The sequence below is a fragment of the Nelumbo lutea genome, chromosome 4 (assembly GCF_056320005.1).
Source record: "Nelumbo lutea isolate HS-2025 chromosome 4, American lotus-T2T, whole genome shotgun sequence".
In the NCBI taxonomy this organism is placed as follows: domain Eukaryota; kingdom Viridiplantae; phylum Streptophyta; class Magnoliopsida; order Proteales; family Nelumbonaceae; genus Nelumbo; species Nelumbo lutea.
The window spans coordinates 92,403,713-92,423,622 of NC_142687.1; the positions used below are offsets into that span (position 1 = coordinate 92,403,713).

A 19,910-nucleotide genomic window follows, 5' to 3' on the forward strand; every position below is an offset into this window, starting at 1 on the left:
CTCCATTTCTCTTCCCGCAGGGCATAAGAGAGTTGTCTTTCTCAAAAACAGGACGCCTCCGCTTGGTTATGAAAGTGAGAACAATGCATTCCTACAAACTTTTCCTCTCTACTGAAGAGGAACTCGAACCAGTTTAGAACTCTAGATAAATTATCATAATCAATCACTTGGAGATGAACTTACAAATGCCAAAGTTGGTCTTAACATTTTTTTTCGGTTGAGCCTTGGCCTTGCTTTTAGAGGAACATAGGCAGGGACATAAGCCATAAGACATCTCTAAGTTCTTAAAAGAACACTTTTTTTTCCCTCTAATTTTAGACTTTGAGGCTGTTTGATAATAGCTGAAGTTATTGAACTTAAAGAGTTATTGTTTTCTCTTTTAGTTGTTAAAATAATTAAATAATCAACTTAATGGAACATAGGCAGGGACATAAGCCATAAGAACAATGCATTTTCCATTTTATATTAGTTTCTTGAATGAGTATTTTAGTAAGTTAGTTTTTCTGTCATTCAACTTAATGGAAATCACGGGTTAGCTAAACCCCCTACGGTAAATTACAAAACCCGGGTTAGTGACAATTATCCTTTAAACTTTGATTTGCAACAAACGCTCCTATTATGGGGCGAATGTACCCTCTAAACTTTTATCTGAACTTTTCACTTTGCAACAAAGTTCTGTCAGTTAACTTCAAAAAGGATTTTCATTCAGCTGTTTAAAAATTTTAAAATCCTAAATTAATATTTTCTTATTTATTTAAATGATTTATGATTCTATTAGCTTTCAAGTATAACATTGAAAGTCCTCTCAATTGCTCTAATAGACCCTTGTAGATTTTTGGTTAGATTCAATATTTAAATGAAAATGGTAAAGGTTTTTTCTTATGATAGATAAAAATTTAAGGTTTAACTTGTTTTTCTTTAATTTATTGGAGAAAGGAGTGGATAGCTTTTATATACTTTAGAAAGAAGACATTCATGCCAATAAAATGAAACAAGAATTTAAAGAAAGTCGTTTTTCTATAACATAAAATGATTATTGTTATTTTAGCTGGATTCATTTGAAGAAAATAGAGGTATTTTGGGTAAATTAGGGTTTAAGAGAAAAGGGCAAAAAAAAAAAGAAAATAAAAAGAGGTTTTGTGGATGTTTTTATAATTTAATGCATTCTTTTGTGGCAAAGTGAAAATGTTCAATTAGAAGAAGAGGGTCTCTGTAATTTACTCTTCATTTTTTTTGGGTAAATTACAAGGACCCCTTGTTCTATGGGGTTTGTAACAAAGACCCCTGCATTTTTTTTTTTTGCAGCAAAGACTCCTCTATATTTTGGCCATTAGACAAAGACCCTCTAGTTGGTCAGTGAGATAATGGAATACATTAAATTACTAAAATACCCATCAAAACTTTCTATATTTTCTTTTCATTGCCCTTTTCTCCTAAAAAACTCATTTCTTCCTTGTGTTATACCAAAATTCTCTACTCAGATTCCGGTCATAGGTGGCGCCTTTAGCTATCTTCGAGTAACCTTTGGTATGGATATGATCATGCATAGTGAAACTTGTGTTGCGCTTTTTCATCTTTTCAATTCCTTTTAGTTTAGAGGCTCATAGCCATGGCAAGTTCAGAGCTGATAGTTCCCAACATCACCTTCTTTTTGGAAAAAGAAATATTTTAATGGCGGAGATATGAGATGGGTCAACTAAACAGTAAACTAATACTCCATTTTTGTCTCGAGTCTCGATCTCAATTTATCGATCCTATATAACCAGTAGTGGCCTCTACAAGATCCTCGACTAATCTCTGTTTATAGCCATGGATGAAGACATCCTTTTCCCTTCAGACATCGATCTCGACTTCAGTTGCACTTCCAATACCTCCACGAACTGCACCTTCACCTCTTCTAGTGCTTGCAGCAGTCTCAACGTTAGCTTCAACGAGTCCTGCCTTTCTTCCTCCACTGGAGCAGGATGGCCCTACTGGAAATCCGACCCTCACTAGGTGGCAATCAAAGCCGCCACCAACCTCTCCTCTGATAGGTCCTTGCACCTCAACCAACTCAAGCTCGTCCGCCACATCGGCAACGGAAATCTAGGACTCATCTTTGTCTACCATCTTGAAGATTACGATAGAGCCAACTTTGCCCTCAAGGTCGTGGACAAAGACGTTCTCACAGCTAAGAAGCTTTCCCACGTAGAGATGGAAGCCAAAGTCTTTTCCATGGTTGACCACCCTTTCTTGCCAATGCTCTACGCCCATCTAGAGGAGTCACACTACTCTTGTCTACTCATCCACTATTGCCCCGGTGGTGACCTCCAGTCGATCCTCTGCAAGCAGTCAAGACATCACTTCCAGGTTGACTCGGTTCGTTTTTCCGCAGTGGAGGTGTTGGTGGCTTTCGAATATCTACAGGCGCTTAGGGTGGTGTACTAGGACCTCAAACTAGAAAACATATTGATCAGGGATGATGGTCATATAATGTTGTCGGACTTTGATTTGTGTTTCAGGGCCGATGTGCTCCCTACCCTCGACAAACGCCACTTTCATTTGGCGGGGGTGGAGTCAACCAAAAAACAATCTACTTGTTTTGGAACGGTTTATCGACGATGTAAAATGATGGAGGTGGCAGAATTTGTAGTGGAGTCGATGACGGCGTTCTTGAAATTACGATCAAACAAGTATTGCATCTTCCCATCTATCGTGGAATTACGCCCCAAAGATCCAATCATTGTTAATGGAAGAAAAATACTTAACAGTGAATGGAAGTGTAAATGAGAGAGAGAGAGAGAGAGAGCATCCGCTTAGAAGCGGTTGTGTGTTTTGGGTTGACAATCTGATCAATTTCCAGGAATACATCATGGATGGCAGCCAAGATCTATACGTACGGGTGGCAGCTCCAGACGCTTCAGCACGGTGGAGAAGAAAGTGGGTAAAATTGTCTACAAAATTATGATAAGGGCAATTTAGAGATTATAAAATATGGTAGTAGTGAAAATGGATTTTTTTTTAATATATCTCACAGAACGCTGACAGAGGGGGTTTTATCTAACGGCCAAAATATAGGGGTATTTGTCACATACCCCATAGTACGGGAGGGGTCCATGTAATTTACCTTTTTGGATAAATTACAAAGACTCCCTATACTTTCTTTTGCGACAGTCCCCCTTGTACTATGACCTTACGACAAAACCCCCTTTCGTTAGCTTTCTATTAAAATCCGCATTGTAATATTTTTTAATCCCCACACCATCTAAAACATTAAAACATTGTTCATTTTCCCGATCTCAGGATACCCCATTTATTTCTGTTTTTCATGCCTCTCTCTCTCTACACCGACAAGATAATCATCACCGTACTAGTCACGCCCAACAACCTACCCTTTCTACATCCTCTTCTCTCCAAGTGGTTCAACACTCACCCTTCCCCACCTGTAGCCATCCTCTCTGATTTCTTCCTCGGTTGGACCCAATACCTCGCTCATCGCCTGGGTGTACCCCGGATTGCCTTCTATTCCTCCGACGCATTTTTAGCCTCCAATCTCGACGTTCTCTGTCCGAAACTCGAAATTCTACATCCCTTCTCATCTCCCATCTCCTTCCCCAGCCTCCCACATTCCCCTTCCTTTCCTTACAACCGCTTTCCCTCTATAATCTGTCTCTATAGGGAATCAGATCCCGATTGGTAGGTCGTCAAGGGTGGCATGATCGCAAATTCCTCGAGCTGGGAGAGGTTTGATTATAAGGGTATGGGCCCCACAAGTCCCAATCTTGAACCATGGAGCCGTGGGCAGGTTCCTGACTCACTACGGGTGGAACTCGGTGATGGAGGGGATTACGGTAGGGGTGCTATTGCTAACCTGGCTGAAAGAATCTGACGAGTTCATAAATGCTGAATTTCTAACAATTGAGAGGTTTAAGTTGCAAATCCTTTTCTTGTCTTCTTTTTTCTCATGACAGGATTGCAAAACCAGCAGCTTAGCTCAGGCGATGGAGAGAGAAGACCAAGGAGAGTCTGAAGACTAGATAGTTTGGACAGAACAGGCAGAATAGATCAAAGCGGGAAGAAGAAAGAGGAAGGGGAAGAAGAGAGATCGGAGATGGGAAAAGAGAGGGGGAGATACAGAGAAATGTGAAAAAATCTGAGATAGAAGGGATTACCACCATTGCTGATCGTCGTAAGGTCTCCGGAAGATGAACAATGTTTTTTTCTCAATTGTCCGAATCGTTATTATAAAGATAATATGGGGATTGAAAAATATTACAACGGCGGATGTCAACGAAAGCTAACGAATAAATTTCAGATGTCTTTGTCACATACAAGATTGAGGTTGTCTCATGGCCATATTACAAGGATTCTTTGTCGCAAAACAAAATACAGGGGTCTTTGTCACATACCCCATGGTACGGGGGGTTTCTTTTTGAAAAAAAGGCTCAATAAATTTCCGAGGGAAAGAACAAAGGAGCGTAACTTGCACTCGCCACATAAACGAACGTAACGCGCAAAAACCGCACGCCCGCCATCAATATAAAACCAAGGACAAATCAAACCTGTCTTCATTTCATTACGTCCAATCTTACGACAGAGGAAGATGCCGGAAAATCAACCAGACGACGACGACGAGGGTTTCGGAGACTTCAAGTTTGTCTCCTCGTATAATCAACCTATCAGTTTGGACCAAAGCAAAACAGCACATGAAGACGAATGGGGAAACTTTGTGGCCACGTTCTCTCAGAAGCAGAATTCCTTGGGAAACTCTCCTGGGTTTCAACCATATAATTATAATGGCTTCAATGGCTTTGCTCACAGTCAATACCCCGCTGTTCACCCTGAGGGCGGGAGAAGTTTTTATCCTACCGGTTTTTTCTCGGATTATTCGACGAAGGTCCCTGAATCGGAGTCAAATCATGTTGAAAACGACAAGTCACTGAATCGGTGCCAAACCATGCCGAACAGGTTTGTGGACACTTCTTCTCAGAAGCAGAAATCCTTAGGAGGGTTTCAACCATGTAATTATACTGGCTTCAATGGCTTCGTTCACAGCCAATACCCCGATATTCACCCTGAGGGCGGAAGAAGTTTTTATCCTACCGGTTTTTTCTCGGATTATTCGACAGAAGTCCCTCAATCGGAGCCAAACCATGTTGGAAACGACAAGTCCCTGAACCGGAGCCAAACCATGTCGAACAGTTTTATGTACACTTTCTCTCAGACGCAGAATTCCTTGGGAAACTCTCTTGGGTTTCAGCCATATAATTATAATGGCTTCAATGGCTTCGTTCATGGTCAATACCCCGCTATTTATCCTGAGAGCGGGAAAAGTTTTGATCCTATCGTTTTTTTCTCGGATTATTCGACAAAAGTCCCTGAACCGGAGCCAAACCATGTTGAAAACGGGAAGCATTCGGCTCCTCCGGTTGCAGAGGAGCGGTGGGAGAAGCCTCGGGGACCTTTGCCTCTTTCACTTTTTGGAGATGAAGATGAAGAGTCTGATTCGGTTGATCCTCCCTTAAATGATACTATGGACATGTTTTCTCCTAAACCGGCGACCCCTGTGAAGAATGAACAGAATTTAGGATCAAATGGTGCTTTTACTGACCTTATTGAGAACTTGTATAGTCAGGCTGAACAGAGCAAGACTGAACATGGCTCGAGTTCCAATTTGGTTGATGAAAACGGAGACTTTGACAACGAGGAATGGGAATTCCAGGAAGCCTCACCTGTAAAAAAGGTTGGAGATAGAAGTTCCGCAGAGAAGGTGATTCTTTTTTGGGATTTTATGGATGTGTAAGTTACTTATTCAGCTGTTTCCTTAGTTGTCTTACAGTAAAAGTTGCTTGTTTTTTCTCTTTTCTTCTGTGATACTAGATAGAAGGGGCATCTGATATGGTGGAGGTTCAATTGGAAACGGCAAAGATCAATTCTCAAATTCAGGTGTTTTTTTCTTTTCAGTTTTTAGTTATGAACGATTCCCTTCTTTGGGAGAAGTGATTACATGTCTTACGATTGCATAAAAAATTGAGGGCATTACCTGGAAAATACAAGGTAGAAGGTCTATTTGTAATCTCTTTCACATTTTCAGGGTGCCCTACATGCAGTTTGCTCACTAATCATTGTCACGTCAAATGTACTAATTCTGCTTCTAGGATGCTTTCTGTAAGCTCTTTATTGGTAACCAAGGCTGATTCTTGTTTTTTTGGTCTTCCTTTTCCATTCAAATCTCAAGGCTGACGGAACAAGATTGCAAAATTTGGAGGGAGCTATACATATGTCTGATTTTAGCAGTGCAAGACAAGAAGTAGGTGATTTTTCCGTCTCCGTAGATGGGGTTTCCCACAAGCCAGCTGATTTTGACAATGGACTTCTGCTTGGAGATAGTACTTTTACTAAGAATGGTTCTATTTCGGGATCATACACTCAATCTGATCAGATTTCAACTGAAAATGAATTGAATTCCCATTTTCTCAATGGGAATGCTGATTTTGATGATAATTTCGGGGATTTCAAAGATGCGTTTTCAGAAATGGGAGCCATAAATTGCTCTTCTGAGCATAAGGTAGTGAATCTTTGATCTCTTAATTTGTTATCATTAACCAAAACTAAACTTTGAAAAGCATGCTTGTTTATATTTTTCTTTTGGGTTTTTAGGAGAAACAAGGGAGTGCTGGTTCTGGCGCTGAAATAGAACTCATACTTGACAGTGAAATCCAGGTGGATAAATTTAATTTTATTTCCTTTGCTTTCTGAATTTTGGAATTTAATAGCTGATATTTTAGATTTTTAATTGCACTACATGCAAAACACAAAACAGTTAAAATTCCAAGCAATTTTACCAAGTTATAACCTAGGTTTTCATGGTACAATAACAAATTGTCAAAGTTCTTACGTACCAAATTCTTTTCCCCCATGTTCTTTGTTGTGGGTCTAGATTTTGTCATCAAGGGTGATTGTAAGGGTTTTGCTTTTGGTTGAGCAGTTGGCAGGTTTGTTAATGGTGTTGTTATTTATTTTCCCTTTTTGGGTGATTTCTTATCACCTTGTCTTCTACCTTCTTTTAATTTAATGAATTTATTTTTACTATCAGAAAAAAGAATACAAACACAGAAGTTGCATAAGAAACCATTTAAAATAGGAGAAAGAATAAGCTGAGAGATGATACAAAGTGCTGTATATTTTACAAAACTTTACTTTTTTATATGTTCATCATATAGAGACATAAAGGAACAGAGTTGATTCTCTTATAGCATCTATTGCAGATGAATGTGATAGGGCTTCATGCCTATCAACTTCAGCATCTTATTTTGAAAAATCTATTCCTAACATGGAGTAGTGCTTTTTAGCATGTGACTAACATGTTATGTATATCTTTCTGCAAGATACTGATATAGGACAATGGGATTTCCTTTATGGACCCCAAGGATTAGACTTTGGAATATACTACAAAATGAGGATTTTTTTTGGGTAAGCAAATGATCTATTACATAAGGAAAAACAAGGCAACAACAAACAAACATCCCAACAGAAACTAAAAGTAAAAACAGAACCCAGAAAAACAAATAGAAACAGAAAAGGAAAGAGATTAACAACTACAACTATGAGGCTGAAAGCTCCTCCTATTCAGATCACCAACCAAATCTGAAGATAGCAGATCCAAAACCCGTTCTGGGGGATGAAGCCACGTAGTGACTGGACTGCAATTTAAAGTTATCTTGACATCAGGCAAAGATATCAAAGATAATAGGCCAAGATTCTGGAACTGTGTCAAAAGATTTACTAGATTTACCACTCATAGGGGATTTGGAGTCCCTTTCAATTATCAACTTTGAGATATCCAATTCTTTTGCCATGAAACAACATTCCCTAATTGCAAAGAGCTTAATGTATTTAACAGAACTGGCAAAACAGGGTCCATTTTTCCCCAATAAAAAACATCATTCATCATTTACAAACACAAAACCAAAACCACCCATACCCTTTTGTACAAAGCTGCTGCCCACATTAACTTTTACCTATCCAGATTCAGGTTGAGACCACAAAACAGGATCCTTCAAAGGAGGATAAATTTGCCATGAATCTTTGCATTCTAGACTCACTGAAAGAAAAGGAGGCCCAATGGTCACAAGCATTTACAAAGCATAAGAAGATCAAAACCAAAGGAAACCATAAAAGAACAAGAATAAACATGATGGAAGGCCAATACTACGAAATTGATGTTGAAATCTCATTCTTAGCAAGGTCATCTTCAATGGAATTTTCTGACCCAGGTATCCCTTGGAATGTGATCTTCAATTGTGTTTCTAGGACATGAAGATTTTGATACAATATAAGAGTTTGTACAGACTCTCTTTGGGTCTGTATCGGAAACCCTACTAAATGGAAGATTTACATTCTGCTACCAGACACTCAGACACAAGAGAGGGAAAGTTAAGATTTGAGATTTGGAATTTAATTACAAGGGTTAGCTAGAAGGTTGGATATGTGAGGGGCTGAGGGCTGCTTGATGGAAATGTTGATGGGAGGATGAAGATCTTCAATCCTGTTTATAGGCTGTTGTAGTCTTGATATTTGGCCACTAACAAGAAGTAAAAGATATTCAGAAAGAAATAAGGAAGACCAATACCGTTTCTTCAAGAGAATTTTTACTAGGACTTCTTCACATGCTTTCTAGGCCATATTCAACACGCTTCTGACTCACCTCTAAACCTAAGTGGTATCCAAGATGTTTGAAATAGGAAAAGATTTCACTAGGCATCATGATGGTAAAGCAATGTTCTCTCTCTCTCTATCTGTACTTTATAACCCCTCTATGACAGGCATTGGGTATGGCATAATCTAAATCTATTGGAGGTTATTGCTCTTATCTTTTTTGTAGTCCAATTATTTTTTCCTGAACTTTTTACTCCTTTATTTTCTACATTTTTATGCTATATCCTAAACTTTGTTATAGAACATGCTTTTGTATGTCTGTAATTGTTTTTAACTAAAAAATAAACGAGTTACCTTACATGGAAATAGAAGGGCTGAGAAATCTCAAGGAATCTTGCCCCCTGGTCACTTTAAGCAATGACAAATTGGATTCTGATGATTCCTTTTATGGTCAGGATCTGTCTTCATCCAAACCGACCGTCTATGTAAGAAACAGCACAAAGAATGATGGTTCCAGTCCAAATGTTTCTTTCAATGATTTCATAATGTCTTTATACAGTCAGGCTGAGCATGCTCCAACTGTTGATGCTACTCAGAAAACGATGGTAAATGGATCTGATTCAGCCCAGACAGGCATGGATTCACAGTTAATGAGTGGGAAAGTCACCGACATGTCTTCACAATTGGTGAATGGAGAAGATAATTCAGATGAAAGTTCCTGGGAATTTAAAGATGCCTATACAGAAACCAGAGCTGAAGATCAAAGTTGTGTATCCTGTCTCATAGATACAAATACAAAATTTACTAAAGAATCAAAACTGAAGAATTTTGTGGATATTTACACTAGATTGAAGGAGCAATCACACTATATTGCACTTCACCATCTTGATGGTCTGAAGGTTGGTGAAGACTCATCTTTAAGATCTTTTTTTCCGATTGGTGACAGTACTAATTTGTAAAACATGGGAACTGTCAGAATGCTCAGAAGGTTGCTGCTCTTTCTGGTGAAGATGCAAAAGCAGTAGCACTCCATGAGGAAATCCAGGTATGTAGCTGTTCTTAGTCATTTAGAATCATTTATCATCTCTATCTTTTTTTTTTTCTTTGTTCTTTATGTTGAGGGTACAACATCATGTAGTTCAGGAGACTACAAAAACTTGCTTGAAGCAGGAGTTAGGGCCAAGTAATGATCTGCAACTGAGTTTCAAGTCAAGTCCCATTTTTGGACTCCAAGAAGGCTATGTCTAAACATACCATATATCTGATTAAGAATTACTTCCATTCTGCTATCAGCTTAAGTTCCATTTTCAATGAAATGATCAATATGTTGTGTTTATAGGACAAGAAACTATTTTCTTTTCTCACTCACTACACCCTTGCTTTTCTTATCCAATAATGGTTCTTGTTTAATCTAAAAGCTTTTGAGAGACAAGTTAGTAACTTTTTTCAAACCTGAAACTCAGATGGGATTTGAGATCACTTCTCTTGTATTGTAACATTTTTTTTTTTTTGAAAGAGGTAAGGTATGATTGTATTGAAGAAAGAAAGAAAGAATGTACAAGGTGAAAGCTCCCCATCAAGCAGGAGCCACATGAAAAAGTTCAAAAGCCACAAAGCAAAGTAAGCCTGATCTACCCAACTACTGTGACATACTGGGCTGGCACAGCCTAATTTTTCGTGCCGCCCCCACTGTAGCGGGCTGTGCCGGCATGGTCCATGAAGGCTGGGGGAGGGCGGGTTCCCAGCACAAGCCCGTGGCATGTGGGCCTGCTGGGCTGGCCTGTAATATTTCATTTTCGTTTTTTCTGTTTTTATTAAGAAAAAAATCATAACATTATAAAAAAATAATGAAAGATTGAAGGAAAAATGACAAATTGCATGATTACAAGAACAAATTGTAAAAAAAAAACCATCTTAAAATTTTATTCTATACGAATAATCAATTCAAGTTACAAATAAAATTGAAGATCTTAAAATTTTATAATAATTAAGATTTTTTTGCAAGAGTTCATCTGAAAGAGACACTGGGCAGCTCTGAAGGATCAGAGGCTGTAAGAACAAGCACCCCTCAGGAATCACTAGGAAGCTCAACCCATGAGACCCATGTTTAGTTAGAGATTGCACCTTCCAGCACAACTACTGAGCCCATCTCAGAGGAGCAGGTAGGCAAGTTAATGAACTTTGGGAAGTTGATGAGTGCCTCCTTCGTTTACGGGGAATCTAATGCACATTAGTTTTTGAAAACCAGTTTGTTGGTCCACAATGATGCCGGTTCTGCTGTAAAGAAGAACATTTCATGTAAGCTGGAGAGTCTGTCAGCTGAGAGTGGTGTTGACTCAGATTGGTCGATAGATAGTTTTGACAGCCTCACTGGGTGCAGAAAAGCAAAGCAGCTGACTGATCTCTCCAATGACACAGTGGTTAAACCCTGTAGTAAGAGAATGCACAATACGTGAGGTTGGGGTGGAGGTGGCCAGGGAAGAAAGGTCACATTCACATCTTAATCCTGCTAATTTAAGGTCTGCACATTGAGCCTGGATAGGGGTAGATTCCAGTCCAGGCCTTTCTTTGGATCTGTAGGATTGGGTTTTTGTTTTTGGTTTTGTTGGTTTCTAAGCTGTATTTCCGTTGAGTTGTTTAACCATGATTTGGGAGGGTTGGGTCAAGCATAGAGGTGTAAAACAGGCCGGGCTGCCCATGGGCCAGCACAGCCTGCCAGAAACTGTGGCAGGCCATGCCTGGCATGGCACAACCCCCAAGGCCAGGCTAGGCCGATGGTATCACCAGAAGAAGAAGATGAAAGTGGAACTTGAAATTAAAGAAAATTTTTGAGACCCAAAGAATCATTCTCAGGGGGAGTGTTTTGGGGAAGTGAGTGAGCAGTCTATCCCTCTTCCAGTTTCAGTTCTTGTGTCCACTCTTGTGCCTGATCTGTCACCTACCTAACCACCTCCCTTGCGTCCTGCTTCTCAGCGTTATTCACGATAGAGACTTCCCAGGGAGGTTGATTCCACTGCAGTAGAACTCACATCACTTCTTGCTGGTTCCTTGGAGACTCCTGATTCAGTTGATACGAATTCAAGTATTTCTCTTGATCCCTCTACTGTTTCAGTTCCCATTGATTCTACTAACCCCATTACAGATAACCTGGACCTTTCTATTGCTCTTAGAAAAGGGAAGAGAAAGTGTACTGCCCATTGTATTTCACAATACCTATCCTATAATGGACTTTCTTCTTCCTACCGAGCTTTTCTTTCCTCTCTTGACTCTGTGTCTATACCCAAGGGTGTCAGTGAAGCTTTCTCCAAACCTGAATGGAAGACAACTATGCAGGAAGAGATAAAAGCTTTAATTAAGAATCAGACATGGGAGATTGTGGACCTACCAGAGGACAGGGAGACTGTTGGATGTAGATGGGTTTACACAGTCAAATATAAGGCAGATGGAATTATAGAAAGGTATAAGGCCAGACTTGTTGCAAAAGGGTACACACAGACCTATGGCATTGATTACTTAGAGACTTTTGCACCAGTTGCAAAGATGACCTCTGTTCGGATGCTTCTTTCTCTTGCTGCTACATACTCTTGGCCCCTGTTTCAACTTGATGTGAAGAATGCTTTCCCAAATGGAGATCTGCAAGAAGAAGTGTATATGGATCTTCCTGCTGGTTTCTGCAGTAATGCTGAAAAGGGAAAGGTATGCAGACTTAAGAAGTCATTTTATGGCTTAAAGCAGTCTCCCAAAGCATGGTTTGACTGGTTCAGGAAAGCCTTGGTTGCTTTTGGCGCTACACTTAGACTCAATCTGACCATACCTTGTTTGTGAAGCGGGGGGGATCCTTGGTGTCAGTCCTAATTGTTTATGTGGATGATATTGTTGTCACAGGGAATGACCTAAGTGAGATTGGTTGTCTAAAAAAGAATCTACATAGAGAATTTGTAATTAAGGATTTTGGAGAACTTAAATACTTCTTAGGTATTGAAGTTGCAAGATCAAAACATGGAATTTTTATCTCTCGGAGGAAGTATGTCTTGGATTTTCTACAAGAAACAGGGAAGCTTGGAACAAAGGCAATTAGTATTCCTATTGATCAGAATCATAGAATTAATGCATCAAAAGGTGAGCCAATAAAGGACATTGGGAGATATCAGAGACTTGTGGGGCGGTTGCTATACTTGTGTATGACAAGACCAGGCATTTCCTATGCAGAAAGTGTGGTAAGTCAATATATGCATGCTCCATGAGTCCAGCATTGGGAGGCTGTTGATAGGATTCTTGCTTATCTGAAGGGACACCCGGGCAGAGGCATATTGTTTGCTTATCATGGATAGTTGAAACTAGAGGCTTATAAGATGCAGATTGGGCAAGATGCCTTGACGATAGGAGATCTACTTCAGGAGTATGCACCCTTGTTGGGGGTAACCTTGTTTGTGGAAGAGTAAGAAATAGACAGTGGTGGCAAGATCAAGTGCTAAAGCTGAATACATGGCCATGTTACATGGAGTTTCAGAACTTCTCTGGATCTGTTCCCCGTTAGGAGAGATTGGTGTATAGGCAGAAGAACCTATGATGTTGTACTGTGATAACCAGGCAGCAATCAACATTGCCCATAACTCAGTTCAGCATGACTAGACAAAGCACATTAAAGTGGATAGACATTTCATCAGAGAAAGGGTGACTTCTGGGGAAGTTGTCTCCCATACATTGTTTCTGATCTGTAGCTTATTGATGTTCTCACAAAAGGTGTTGCAAGGAACTAGCTAGAGCATGATCTACACAAGTTGGAATGTGTGACATTTACTCCCAACTTGAGGGGGAGTGTTGAGTTGGGCCGATTTCTAGTTATTGGGCCTAGTTATTTAGCTCTTATTTTTTAAGTTGTTAAGTTAGGAAGCTGTTGGGCTTTAGGCCCATTAGCTTATGTTTTTAAGTTGTGACTGTTCAGCTACTTTAGTAGCCGCCCTACTAAGGGCATTCTTGTAATCTCTTATTCTTTTAAGTTAAGTATAAAGTATAATGAGGGGTTGGTGGTCAGACCTAATTCAATTTTGGTTGACATCCTACTCTTTCTTTCTTCTCTTTTCTTCTCTACTGCTGAAACTCTTCATCTTCTTCTTCTTTCTCTTCACAAGGAATTCATCTAAATTTCCAAATAGTGATTTCTACTCTACTTTTACGAAGATGATTTTAATAAGAGCTTTCTTGGATTGGATCTTATTTAAAAAAAAATCTTGCATTCCTTTCTTTTCAAGTTATCCATAGTTTTGCTCAAGGTTCAAGATTTCACCATGTATTGGCGCATACTTATCGTATCGGTGACCCACCAATATGCCAAATCAAAAGTCTTTGGGTTTTGACCTATTTCAGGGGGTAGACCGTAGACAGGCCTAAGACCTACCCCTGACCTATTTTTGAAAAAAGGATGGGTGCAAGGTTCAAAATACCAGTACACCCCTTGCGCTGCATTGGGGTGTATCAATACTTTGAACCTTGGTATATCTGCACAAATAGAACCTTGTCCCTTTTCTTATGGAAGGAGAAAGAAATGAACCTTGAGAAAAAAATAAAAACTTCCCAAATATGTCGTTCTTATTATTCCCTGTTTAATTCCTCAAGTTTGACCTACATACTATTAGTCTCATGAAATGACTCTTTGATGTAGGACCAGCTCAGTTCTAGTCCTTGATAGGGAGAGAAAGAAGAGAAAAAATACTTGGAATTACTCACAGGGTGCCTAGAATCACTCTAGGGCAAGAGAATCACTCACCATAGTTAGCATAAGCTGAAGAAAACTCTAAATATGTATGGATGTTTTACATTGGGCCCCAAAGACTCTAAACTCATAATAATCCTAAGAGTCAACTGTTAAACCCTATCATTGGGCCCAAAGAAAATCGCAAAATGGCAAAAATACCCCTACTATCCAAAAATAAAAAAAATACATAAATTTTCATAAAATTCCAATTTTGACTCTTCAGCTCCCGCATCACTCTTAATCCTATCTTAAAGTTCCTAGAAGCATAGGAAACCTTTTTGCAAAGTTAGTAAGCAGTATGGGGTATTGCATACTTTTTTTGTAAGTTCTCGTACATTTATGGGTTTGGACATTCAAATAGTGTATAACCAAGTTGAGAACTTGTTGGATCGGTTAATTGTCGTATATCATTTGGTTTGTTCAACTTTTAAATCCTTCAGTTAGAGTTCTTTAATGTATTCCTCTTCTTTGAGATATTACAGTCTTTCTGGTTTTCAAGATGAATTATTGAATATTTAATTGATATTGTCATGTCTATGTTAGTAGTAGTTTTCAGATACTGTGAATTATAAAATGGTTTTTAGTGCAAGCAACAGGCAACAGAGAAAGGAAATAAGAAAGAAAACTATAGGCATGCTAGCAACATGTGAAAAGTACTGTGTGCCCTAGCACATATATTTTCAAAAGCATTGAATGCACTAATATGCAACTGCCTGAGTGTCTTGAGCCAGAGCTGATTTTTGTCCCTAGTGATCAAGCTGTTTCATTAAAGTGCAGCCAGCAAGTAAAGACACTGTCCATACATCCATTTTTCATCACACTGCTAGTGCACTCATCTTCTCACTTGCTTCAAGCTGGATCAACCTTGAGCATTGATGTGTGGTGCTATTGTGCTAATGCACAGCCCTTGGCATTGAATGAGCAGCAAATTTTGTTTATATTATTCTCTTCCTTTTTCAGGTGGCTTGTAGGAAATTGCATATGGAAAATGTGGTTTCTGAGAAATCATTCACAGAGGAGCATGCGGCAATAAATATTTCAGTTGATGAATTTATGCAAGAACCAGACTTCCAAATACTCGAAGGAGAATATCACTTGTTAAGAAGAATATCACTTGTATGATTCTATTCTCTAATGAGTTCTGTGGAAAAAAATGATTTTCAGTTTTGCAAAAATGGTGTAGATAAAATACCTGTAATTATTAGAAATTTGCAATAGGTCTGGACAGTAGACTGATGCCTTGAAATCAGAGACCATGCACCAAAGAAGAAATAGAAACATAAACCATTAAAATTCCAGATCTCAATGATGTTGGTTATCTCATGCCCTCTTGTTTAGCATCTTTAACCTCTTCAATAGATTGACCCCATGCTTCTTACTGATCATAAAGGCCTTCTCTAAGTTTTCTTTCACTGTCTAGGTGTCACCTAGTCAATTTTTTATATAAAAAATTGGTTGATTTTCCCTATTCCCTATTCATTTTATGGAAAATCCTTATATGAAATACGCATTCTTCTTTTTTCAATTTGAATTCTTTTTTCTGGACATTCCGATGGATGGACCTTTGTTTTGAGGAGCAAGTGAATTAGGACCACCACCAAAATAAAAAATTGGCTGTCCTCTGTCAATGGATTCCACAGATACATTGGAATTACAAAATTTTTTACTTTGGTGCTCATGGTTCTGGGCTCTTAAAAACAAGATTCCATAAGTTCATTGAAATAATTAAGGTTTAAGGCCACAAGTTCTGGGCTCTTAAAAACAAAATTTTTTAGTTTTTCTTCTCCAACTGGTTCATAGGGGTCGGTTTAAGGCCCTTCTACCCCCTGAACCAGGTCAGACCCCGAAACACCCCCTGTAGGGCTGTATCGGGAAGCCACTGATATGATACCTATCGGCCAATACAGCCCAATATATATCGGAATTTTGACCTCAGAAGTTATAACAACTATTTTTTTGATAGATAATTACAACTATTATTTTTTTCTGCTCACATTGTTCAACTTTAATTTTGTGAAGCCATTTGATTTCTCTATCACTTTCCCTAACTTTGGGATCATGAACAGGCAGAAAAGGATTTAAGCTCTGCAATTGAGCTCTCCGAACATGCTATTTTGATTATAAATATTCTGGCCATGGGATCTGTGGAAGAGAAATCCAGTTATGTCGCTTCATTATCTCAAATGATCTTGGTTTGTGTTGAAGAGCTGAAACACGGTGGCCTGATCTGGAAGCAGTCAGTGCAGAAGAATTTACATAAGAAAATACTATCTGAACCACGAGGTATTGTCTAGTACATTGAATGAATGAATTCATTTATTGACAGCTTTAGCTATTGATGTCATTCCTAACAATTCAACAAATAATTCAGGCCAGAGATATATTCTTGCCCTTGGAGAAATTTACAGAGTGGTTGAAATTCTAAGAGCATCAGGAAATCTTTACAAGCCTTGGATACTTTCTATTCTTGCGGACCCATCCGATATCTTTGCTCTTTTAGAGGAGTGTGTTGCTGTATGGTCAAATTCAGGTCTGGAAGAAGCTCTCAAGTCTCTAACCAGTGGACTTGGTTTTGGATGTGACGAAACTACCAAGGCATTGCTAGAATCAATCAAGTCCATTCATGACCTTGATGAAGTGGTCCTGCAAAACCATCTCCTTGCTAAGAAAGAACCGGTTTGTCAGCTGTCAGGATTATCTCTTGTGGCGGTGCCTGGTAGGTGGATCTATATATCATATTTCTTGAAGAAAATCAAAGTCAAGTAAGTTTGCAGCTTGTATGTTGTGCAGGCATCAACACATGCACACAGACTGACGCACATAGATATACATAAAATGAATATATTCCAAGTCAATTGTTTTTTCCCTAAAGATGATTCTGAGTAGATATTGGATTGGCTACTTTATCTTGGTCTGGAAGTGGTTAAATTGAATATTTAGGGTCCTTACCAATGTGATTTTGGCTTATAATACTTACAAGGGAGGACCCACCAAAATATGGTTGGTTTTGCGCCACCATAAATGAAGAGATGGCCTGCTTCCATCTTGTTTTAGAATTTGTAGTTTTCAGATATATGTAAGAACATTCTCACGTTGACACTGTTTACTTTCTTAAATTCACCAGGCATGAAATTTGTGGTGTGGAATGGGGAAAACTACTTTCTGACACTAGCAAACTTATGGGTGAATAGGATATCTCTTGATCTTCCAAGATTACCTAACATACATGTCAGTAAATGAGGAAGTTGGTGAAGAAGTTAATATGGACATATTCAAGAAATTTTGTGACCAATTTGCAATTCAATCAGTGTGGTCACCTTCAACAAGGGGGGTTCACTACAAAAGCTGATTGGAAGGAAACGCATTAAGCAGCTTGGGCTTTCGAGGAACTAAAGAGCCTCTACTAAAATGGAATGTACCTAAAGGTGCAGTTTGGATTCCGGAGGTTGATAGTGGGTGCTCAGCCTTGTAATTTGATCTGTCTAGGTACCCAGTACATTTTCTTTTTTAATCCCCTTGTTAAAATTTGTATCATAGGCTTTGTATGTATTACTATTATATTGTCCTGTTGCATCACTTTTGTATAAAATGACAGTGCTGGTTGCATTCAGGCACCCATATAAACAGATATAGCCATGTACAACTATGATTCCCCAACAAAAAAAAAAAAAAAAAAAAAAAGAGGAAAGGGAAAAAGAATTTTAAGAAATGGAACTTGATTGATTGATTCTCACAAGTCATAAACATTACTGGACTAGTCAACGGTGAACCATCAATTCTGCAATAAAGATTCTATTTCCAGTCTTGTTCTTCACTTTCCAATTGTTGAGCTCTAAATCTCATGGTAAGGTCACCCAGAAATTGTTTGGGCCATGGTGGTAGTCCGTTTCTTAATTCATACTGCGAAAAGATGGAATCATGGGAAAGCTGGACCAGTGAAATCGAAGCTGAGTAAAACATGCATCTTCCCCATACAAATTCACTCCATTCATAATTTGGATCAAATATAGACCTGCCCTAGTTCAATGACTTCTGACATGTTCCAACATGCTGAGCTACCTCATGAGCAAACTTATTGATGCACTCCCAAAACAAAGGATAAGTGATTAGAAAAATTTGTTACAGGGGAGGTGGGTGAACTTTTTCAAAAATATAGGGGCTATTGGTGCAATTTATCCTGATATCAGTTTTTATTTCATTATCGTATAAATATAATGTTTTGGTTATTTTCATTTAATTTGTTAAAGGGCATCCAGTCTCCGATTGGGAAGAGTGAAAATAGAGTATAAATGCAAATACTTAGAGTGCATTCTGGTCCATGCAAATGCAAAGTTGGTTTAATTTTACATTGAACAACTTTGTGTGCAAAAGGTTCCATCTATTTTTTGGATGCAAATTTTGCTCTCATTTTGAGAACATGTCTTAGAATCTGTTTTTATTGTTTTTACTAGCAGGGCCCAATGCGAGGAAAATTGTGATGTTCAAATGGATAAAGGAAAGGGATCAAAATGAAATATAAACCTGTGTAATGTATTGGCTTATGAGAAATTCCAATCATACTGTTAATTAATAAATTCAGTATTTTAATAAATACTTTTAATTAATTAATAATATTGTAATTATTAAAAATACTGTATTAACTAAAAGTAGATTTAATAAATTATAACTTACATTATATTAATTAATAAATCCATTTTTTAATAAATACGGTTAATAATGTTAATTAGTAAAAATATTGTTAATTATTAAAAATATTGTAATTATTATTAGGGAAAATTCCTAATCAGTACCCTGTACTTTGGCTCGAGTGACAATTTGGTCCCCGAACTTTCAAAATGTGACAATCCAATACCTGTCATTAAACAATCCGCTAATCAGCCGTTAAGCGACATTTGAAAAGTAAAAAGTGCCATAAGAATGCCATCTAATTCTCTTTATCAACCATCCAAGCATTGACAATAAAATGAACAATCCCAAATTCTAGATTTTTCTAAACATTCACCAACTTTTTTGAATAGAAGAAGCTAGGATTTGGGACTCTTCAATTTTTTGTCAACGTTTAGATGGTTGATAACGAGAATTAGATGGCATTCAAAGGGCATTTTTGACTTTTCAAATGTCACTTAGCAGCTGAATAACGAACTGGTTAACGACAGGTATTTGATTGTCACATTTTGTAAGTTCGAGTACTAGATTATCACATTTTAAAGTTTGGGGACCAAATTGTCACTCAAGCCAAAGTATAGGGTACTAATCAGGAATTTTCCCTTATTATTAATATTGTAAACTTTAAAATACAATAATTATTGTTGCTACTCCCTCTCTCTCTCTCTCTCTACTCTCTCTCTTAAATGTCATTTTTAAATGCATTAAAATAAGAGGCCTTGCAAAACCTAAAGGTCTATCTCTAATAGTGTGTGCAACTTTATTAATCTAATCAATATAAGTAATGATTACTTTTTTATATTTTTAAAACAAAAGAAAATAGGAACAATGCAACAAATTGAGAAAATAGATA

At 38.2% G+C, this 19,910-nt stretch overlaps 1 protein-coding gene and 1 pseudogene across 2 annotated transcripts; both read left to right on the plus strand.

Annotated features, from left to right (window-relative positions):
- The first annotated feature begins 1,809 nt into the window (after window positions 1–1,809).
- Window positions 1,810–3,441, plus strand: LOC148861822 (serine/threonine-protein kinase WAG1-like; annotated as a pseudogene).
- LOC148861823 (uncharacterized) lies at window positions 3,260–18,128 on the plus strand. Of its 2 annotated transcripts, none has more exons than XM_088941876.1 (11): window positions 3,260–3,830; window positions 3,951–5,749; window positions 5,860–5,925; window positions 6,218–6,547; window positions 6,640–6,702; window positions 9,093–9,536; window positions 9,614–9,682; window positions 15,353–15,508; window positions 16,459–16,675; window positions 16,764–17,154; window positions 17,517–18,128. In XM_088941876.1, exons 2-11 carry the CDS (start codon window positions 4,583–4,585, stop codon window positions 17,581–17,583), a joined length of 2,970 nt encoding a protein of 989 aa, XP_088798002.1. In that variant the 5' UTR covers window positions 3,260–3,830; window positions 3,951–4,582; the 3' UTR covers window positions 17,584–18,128. The 2 variants fall into 2 exon arrangements, with proteins under 2 accessions (XP_088798002.1, XP_088798001.1); XM_088941875.1 differs by having other exon boundaries at window positions 16,764–17,108.
- Window positions 18,129–19,910: the final 1,782 nt, after the last annotated feature.

Coding starts and splice junctions, on each gene's coding strand:
- LOC148861823 (XM_088941875.1), top strand. CDS start 4,583: ATGCCGGAAAATCAACCAGACGACGACGACGAGGGTTTCGGAGACTTC. Junction 6,548..6,639: donor ATTGCTCTTCTGAGCATAAG/GTAGTGAATCTT, acceptor TTGGGTTTTTAG/GAGAAACAAGGGAGTGCTGG. Junction 9,683..15,352: donor CACTCCATGAGGAAATCCAG/GTATGTAGCTGT, acceptor TTCCTTTTTCAG/GTGGCTTGTAGGAAATTGCA.